General features: G+C 55.2%; 1 protein-coding gene across 1 annotated transcript; it reads left to right on the top strand.

The window, feature by feature from the left end:
- The first annotated feature begins 758 nt into the window (after positions 1 to 758).
- Positions 759 to 6,476, top strand: LZTS1 (leucine zipper tumor suppressor 1). The gene is made up of 3 exons (XM_003793994.2): positions 759 to 1,134; positions 2,420 to 3,208; positions 5,813 to 6,476. The coding sequence occupies exons 1-3, from the start codon at positions 790 to 792 to the stop codon at positions 6,443 to 6,445; spliced, it is 1,767 nt and encodes a 588-aa protein (XP_003794042.1). The 5' UTR covers positions 759 to 789; the 3' UTR covers positions 6,446 to 6,476.
- The last annotated feature ends 1,144 nt before the right edge of the window (positions 6,477 to 7,620 follow it).

A 7,620-nucleotide genomic window follows, 5' to 3' on the forward strand; every position in this document is an offset into this window, starting at 1 on the left:
AGTGACCCTCTCCCGCCTAAGGCAGAGCGAGGTGTCAGCTGCTAACCCAGGGCTCCTCATCTCAAACAGGGCCACCCTGAAGGCCTTAGAGCCACTTGGGCTCCTTGCAATCTGGTACCTGCTAGCACGCTGGCTCTCCTCCTACCCTCCCTTGCCCTTGGGCTTCCTCTGGTAAGCTCTCTTTCCACCGATTTCCATGTGGCTTGTCCCTGTGTGATCTTGAGATCTCTTAAATGCTACCCTAACAGAGAGGCCTTCTTGCATAAACAGCCACCTGCCAGAATTCTGTTCCACTCTCCCTGCTCCGGTTTCCCCCACACATGTGTATCACATGCTGTGGTGTATTCTGATCTGCTTAGGACCTGTCCACACCACACAGAACTTAAGTTCCAAGAGTTCAGAGATTGTGACCTCGTTAGTCACTGCTGGAACCCCAGTGCTCAGAGCAGAGCCCATCCTGAAATGGAATCTCGGTGATGTTTGCTGAATTAGTGGACAAAGAAAGACTGGATGGAGGGCCAGGAGTAGAGACAGAGCTGGGCTTCCGACGTGCGTTTCTCTACTCCTTGTTGGAGCATTTGGAATAATCACTCCTCAGTCACCACCAAGGACTATGCAGTGACTGGTCCGTCCTCGTATGACTTTTGTCCTCTGTCTCCTTCCATCTAGGTCATGGCCCTCCCAGGCTCTGTGAGGCTCTTGCTATGACCGCAGGCCCCTTGTGGAGCCAGGACTGCACCCCGCTGCTGCAGCCCCACCCAGCCCAGCCTTCTTCGGCCCAGAGTCGCCATGGGCAGCGTCAGCAGCCTCATCTCCGGCCACAGCTTCCACAGCAAGCACTGTCGGGCGTCCCAGTACAAGCTGCGCAAATCTTCCCACCTTAAGAAGCTGAACCGGTGTTCCGACGGGCTGCTGCGCTTCGGCTTCTCCCAGGACTTGGGTCATGGCAAGTCTAGCTCCAAAATGGGCAAGAGCGAAGACTTCTTCTACATTAAGGTCAGCCAGAAGGCCCGGGGCTCCCACCGCCCAGACTACACAGCGCTGTCCAGCGGAGACCTAACGGGCCCGGCGGGGGTGGACTTCGACCCATCCACCCCACCCAAGCTCCTGCCCTTCTCCAATCAGCTAGACATGGTAAGCGGGAGTTCTGGCAAGGACGGGTGGGTCAGAAAGGCTGGAAGGAACTGGGGGGTGGAGAATGTGGGTGAAGGGGGGATGGTGACCTGAAAGTTTAGACCCTCCACAGGGTGGGAGTTTGTGGCTGCTCTGGCTGGTAGATCTATGGAGGTGGGTTTTTTGGTTGGCTGCCCTGGTGTGAAGTAGCTCCTTGTTCAAGCTGGACCAGAAGAGTCTTTGGCTGAATATGGGCTGAGAATTTATTATGGTCTATTTAGCAGGGATGAGGGCAAAAGAGTCCCAGGTACTCAGAAATCCAGCCCTCAGGCCACCTCAGGCACTCAGGGATATAACCCAAGGATACTGAAAACAATTTTTCTACTCAGTCCCCGTCACTCCCCTGGGGGAATGAACCCACAGCTTTGGTTTACTAGGAAAGGGCTCTTTATGTTTGCATAGAGCATTCAGCTTTTCAAACTAAAAGCCTTGTAAACTGCAAGGCACTCTACCAATGAAAATTAGGGTTTTAAAAAAGGATTATTTCACATAACCCTTCCAGCCCTACAACCCTGTGAGGAGGCCATGGTCAGTGTTCTTGCCCCAGGTTTAATATAAGAGGCACCAAAGGTGAAGAAAGGTCTAGGACACTAAGCCCATCCAGTGTAATACCCTGCCCCATGCTACACAAAGACCCAGAGCAGGAACCTATGAGTGGTGTTTATCCTCTCAGGAAGGCTGGGAAAAGCTGGTGGCAGGTTGCTATTTCATAGAACAAGGGACCTAGGTCATTATTTAAGAACATGCTGGCTGGGCACAGTGGCTCACACCTGTAATCCCAGCACTCTGGGAGGCCGAGGCGGTGGACTGCCTGAGATCACAAGTTCAAGGCCAGCCTGAGCCAGAGCGAGACCTCATCTCTAAAAATAGCCAAATGCTGTGGTGAGTGTCTGTAGTCCCAGCTACTTCGAAGGCTGAGGCAAGAGAATTGCTTGAACCCAAGAGTTTGAGGTTGCTGTGAGCTATGATGCCACAGCACTCTACCAAGGGCAAAAAAGTGAGATTCTGTCTCAAAAAAAAGGTGTCCAGCCAGGAGAGAGGATTTTGTCTTTCTTGAGAAAGATTCACCACGTTCAGCTACTTCAGAGCAATAGGCAAAGTCTGCTGTGGTCAATGACCAGGAAGGCTGCCACATGGCTTCCTGAGCTCGGCTGGCCAAAGCAGACACTCAGACCTGGTGACAAGGGACAGGTGGGATGGTCTTGCTGGGGAGACTTGGGGTCAGTCCAGTCCTTTTTCTCCCCAGGGCTCTGACAAAGGTGTGGCCAGGCCCACCGCTTTCAAGCCTGTGCTGCCGCGCTCAGGGGCCACCCTACACTCTTCCCCGGAGAGCGCCGGCCACCAGCTGCACCCCGCTCCTCCAGACAAACCCAAGGAGCAGGAGCTGAAGCCCAGCCTGTGTTCAGGAGCACTGTCTGACTCCGGCCGCAACTCCATGTCCAGCCTGCCCACGCACAGCACCAGCAGCAGCTACCAGCTGGACCCGCTGGTCACCCCCGTGGGACCCACCAGCCGTTTTGGAGGCTCGGCCCACAACATCACCCAGGGCATTGTCCTCCAGGATAGCAACATGATGAGCCTGAAGGCACTGTCTTTCTCCGACGGGGGCAGCAAGCTGGGCCACGCAAACAAGGCAGACAAGGGCCCCTCCTGCGTCCGCTCGCCCATCTCCACGGACGAGTGCAGCCTCCAGGAGCTGGAGCAGAAGCTGCGGGAGAGGGAGGGCGCGCTGCACAGGCTGCAGCGCAGCTTTGAGGAGAAGGAGCTGGCCGCTGGCCAGGTCTACGAGGAGCGGCCGCGGCGCTGCCGGGACGAGCTGGATGGCGGCGGCAAGCTGAAGCCGGCCTCGCAGAAGAGTCAGCGCGCCCAGCAGGCGCTGCCCCTGCAGGTTCTGCAGCTGCAACAGGAGAAGCGGCAGCTGCGGCAGGAGCTTGAGAGCCTCATGAAGGAGCAGGACCTGCTGGAGACCAAGCTCAGGTCCTACGAGAGGGAGAAGACCAGCTTCGGGCCTGCCCTGGAGGAGACACAGTGGGAGGTAAGGCTGCGAGGGGCTCTGGGCTGTCGGGGTTTGGTGACAGTGCCCCCGTCCTCCTGGTGCTGACCATAACATGCTGACACAACCGCATAGGTGCCAGAGAAGGGGCTCCCTGTAATAGCTCTGAGCTTCCTCCTCTCCCAGCACACCCTCATAGCCCCCAGATTGGAACTTCCTAACCCAGTCGCTGACTGAGAAACCAGAAGCCAGGGAAGCCAGGCCCAGCCAGGCAGAGGGGCGGCCTCAGGCCATTTGCTCAGAGAGGCTCCGAGAAGCACAAGCAGGCTCAAGGCCCTAAGAGAGCTTAAAATGTATTTGTTGCTTTTGAGAGAAGGGATCCCACCCACTATAAAGAGTGACCCTATTTGGGGCAGGTCTCAGTGACAAAAATGGCCAGTCCCCCAAGAAGTAGAGCAGTGGTTCTCAACCTTCCTAATGTTGCAGCCCTTTAATGAGAACCACTGAAGTAGAGCTTCTATTCAGTGAGCAGAGACTGGAACCTAGGAGAGGAAGAAAAGCTCTCACACGCACAAACTCACATGCTGTCACTCAGGCACACCTCCGAACGTGGCATCTGGACCTGCCCGTGCCAGGGAAGCAGTGTTACCCTGTATCCTGCTGGCCGGAATGCAGCTTTTCTCAACAACTGGCACTGTGTGGCAGGAGGGCACCAGGTGGGGGTGTGGGCATGGCAACTCCGTCATTCACCCCAAAGATTGCCCCCCAGGAAAGGGGTGAGAGTTTCTGGGTATAGTCAGACTAGTACCATGCCCTGTCGGGTGACCCTTGGCAGGACGGCCACCTGTTGGCACTGGAGCATCCCATACTCGTCCTGGGAAGTAGGGTGACAGTATTTTTAGGGGCAGGGAAAGAAGCATCCTTTCTATGGATGAAGCTGATGGGGGGACTGGCCCGATAGGAGGGGACGATCACTTTCTGTTCGCCAGGCTTCCCAGAGAGAAAAGGCTGCTAGCCACGGGACATTGCCTTTTCTTTCCACATCAATGTTGTCACAGCAGGCCCCACACCAGCCACGGTGTCAACCACACCCAAGATGTATAGCTCATGCCGGCATTAGGCACCAGCCTTGCCTGTCGGTCTGAAACTAAGCTAGACATTGCCGTGGCCTTGTGCCCAGGTTGTCCAGTCAGGCTATGTAGTAAAATGATAAAATAAATAATAATAAGAATAACTTAGAATGGCACATATGTTATGATAAACACGTTTATAATAATAATAACGTAGAGAGTGTTTGTAAGTGCCAAGTTCCAGGTTCTTTCATTTTTTTCCCTACGATGGCTAAATGACATAGGTACTATGACAAACCCTCAATTTACAGTTAAGGAAACTGAGGCACAGAGAGGTCACCATGGCCAACAACAAATTAAGCAACTAGCCCAAGGTCTGATATATGTGTGTTATAAATTAGGATTTGCTCCTAGTAGGATTATCTCACTATACCATGTTGCCACCACGCCATAGATAATGTAGCCAAGATCACCCGCATCAGCAGTGGTCAAGGTGGGATCCAAGCCCACGTTTCAGCCATCATCACCCCATCTGTTCCCTTCATGACTGAACATAGGCTTGGCCTGGGAAGGAAATGCTTGGTCCCAACTAAGCATCGTGGGTGGGGCTGAATGTCCTCTAGGACTGTGCAACCCCCCACCCCCACTCCCAAGAGCAAGGAGGGGGAAAGTGAGGAAATATTAAGTAGCTTCCAGTCGTGTTGCGAGAATGCATTCTGTAGAGCCTCAGGAGCTGGCCTTTCTTCACCTTGAAACACAGCCAGCAGAGTAACCTTGGCCTATGACCCAAATGGCCAAGACCCCAGAGACACAAGGGTCTGATATGTGGCTTCGGTTCTCCTCGTTGCTCTTGGCCCAATTTTGGTGGGGAACAAAAGTGGAAATGGTGACAGAAGGGCTAGGGCAGAACTCGCTAGCTCGACATTTGGGGGGTAGACATTGAGCTCTGCCTCTCATCCAGCCCTGTGCTCATCACTGCAGAGAGGGGAGAGAAGGGGTGAGGTCAGGGAGCATGGGCATAAGCGTGCATGATAGAAATCTAGCTGACACAGAAACCAATACCATCTGTGTTAAGTGTGGGTGACAGAGCTAGCAGTGGGCACATTCAACCACTGAGCACTGATTTGCACAGGCTGAGATTAGGCCCTGAATTGGGGGTGAGGGAGGGACGTAGACAGCCTGAGCCAGACAACAAGCATAATAAGACCCTCAAAGAGTGGCTCAGCGCCCATAGTATAGTGGTTACGGGTTCAAACCCAGTTCAGGCCAGCTAATCAACAATGACAACTACAACAGAAAAAAAGCCAGGCATTGTGGCAGGTGCCTGTGGTCCCAGCTACTTAGGAGGCTGAAGCAAGAGAATCACTTAAGCCCAAGAGTTTGAGGTTGCTGTGAGCTGTGACAACACAGCACTGTACCGAGGGCAATATAGTGAAACTCTGTCTCAAAAAAAAAAAAAAAAAAAAGACCCTCTAAGAGGCACTTGGCTTTCAGTCACCCAGACCACCAGCCACCACATTCATGGAGAAGGACACTCACCTCTTAATGCTCTGTCCCTGTGCCCCTTCCCCGGCAGGTGTGCCAGAAGTCAGGCGAGATTTCCCTTTTGAAGCAGCAGCTGAAGGAGTCCCAGACGGAGGTGAACACCAAGGCCAGTGAGATCCTCAGCCTGAAGGCGCAGCTGAAGGACACACGGGGCAAGCTGGAGGGCCTGGAGCTGAGGACGCAGGACCTGGAGGGCGCCCTGCGCACCAAGGGTCTGGAGCTGGAGGTGTGCGAGAACGAGCTGCAGCGCAAGAAGAACGAGGCGGAGCTGCTGCGGGAGAAGGTGAACCTGCTGGAGCAGGAGCTGCTAGAGCTGCGCGCCTTGCCCCGGGAGCCCGTCCTGCCTGCCATCCCCGAGGATATCCCGGCTCTGCAGCGGGAGCTGGAGCGGCTGCGGGCCGAGCTGCGCGAGGAGCGGCAAGGCCACGACCAGATGTCCTCAGGCTTCCAACACGAGCGGCTGGTGTGGAAGGAGGAGAAGGAGAAGGTGATCCGGTACCAGAAGCAGCTGCAGCAGAGCTACCTGGCCATGTACCAGCGGAACCAGCGCCTGGAGAAGGCCCTACAGCGGCTGGCCCGCGGGGATGGCGCAGGGGAGTCCCTGGAGATTGACCTAGAAGGAGCTGACATCCCCTACGAGGACATCATAGCCACTGAGATCTGAGAGGCCACCTGGGAAAGTTAGGCCTGAGGACCTGGCCCTGGGGGGCAGAGGCTGTACCCATTTAGGGAGGGTTGGCCTCCCACCTCCCCTGCTCAGCAATTGGGCCACTTTGAGAGAAGCCACTGCTGGGGCACAGGCCAGGGTCCCCAAGTGTTGAGCAGGGGCTGCAGGATGGCCATCCCTCCCCTTTCCAATGTCCCAGTGCTCACCAACCCCACAGCCTGCTGGACCTTGGGCTCTGACTCCTGTGGCTTCCCCAAGGGATGAAGCCAGGGGTCTCCATGCTTTAGTTAAGGGCTCCCTAAACCTTGGCCTTTGTTACAACAGTTAGAGACACACCCACCCCCAACCAGGGAAGGTGGCTACTTCCCTGAGGGTCACATGGCCACACCAAATATGAGGCTCCCTTTCGCCCTCATCCCACTCCCTTTCTCCGTGGACACACTGGAATGAATGCCTTGAGAGAAGAAAGAAGCCATTTGTGACCAGAAGCCTTGGAGCGTGGCCTGTCAGAACCTGAACTGCTTATTACCCTGGCCTTGGAGATAGTGGGTTTGTAGAGCTGCAGAGAGCCTTGCTAAGCATCATCAAGGCTGTCCCAGTGAGCCACAGGAAGGAGGGGACAGCAGAGCAGACACTGAGGAGGTCAGAGGGAGAAACTAAGTCACATGAGCTGGTAGTGGGCCAGTACCAGCCAGGCCCTGGGCCCAGCTTTACCTGCTGGTTCCTGCTAACTGAAGCTGAGCACCCTGGGAACAGCAGGTGGCCTTGGACCTCAGTACCCACTCTTCCAAAAGTCATAGACACTGAAGCCCTGGGATGGGCTCTGGGAAGGAAAGGTCAAAGGCACTGGGACACAGAGCAGGTGGGTGTTCAGTGGTCCCAGCAGAGCCTCTGAATCCCTCCATCTGGGGCTAGAGACAGGGATGTCCCTCCCTGATTCAGAGTTGGCTGGTGGCTACTGTGGTATGTTATTTTCTTCCCAATGATCCAGGTTTTACTTGGATGCAGAACAACCCACGTCCCCTGAGATGGCTCATCTGTGGTCTGGGGTCTGGACATCTTCCTGTGCCTATGGCCAGATTCCATGTGCACCTCTCCCCCTCTGGCACCTTCAATGTTAAGTGCTGGGTCTTTACAGATCAGGAGGGGGCCCCAGAGTGCCAGTGGGCCAG

Source organism: Otolemur garnettii, unplaced genomic scaffold, assembly GCF_000181295.1.
Source record: "Otolemur garnettii isolate 467f Iridium unplaced genomic scaffold, OtoGar3 scaffold00074, whole genome shotgun sequence".
Classification (NCBI taxonomy): domain Eukaryota; kingdom Metazoa; phylum Chordata; class Mammalia; order Primates; family Galagidae; genus Otolemur; species Otolemur garnettii.

What these genes read in the sequence shown, in the direction of transcription:
- LZTS1 (XM_003793994.2), top strand. Translation starts at nt 790, where the DNA reads ATGGGCAGCGTCAGCAGCCTCATCTCCGGCCACAGCTTCCACAGCAAG. An exon ending in TCTCCAATCAGCTAGACATG is followed by an intron (nt 1,135 to 2,419) that starts GTAAGCGGGAGT and finishes TTTTCTCCCCAG; the next exon opens with GGCTCTGACAAAGGTGTGGC. An exon ending in TGGAGGAGACACAGTGGGAG is followed by an intron (nt 3,209 to 5,812) that starts GTAAGGCTGCGA and finishes CTTCCCCGGCAG; the next exon opens with GTGTGCCAGAAGTCAGGCGA.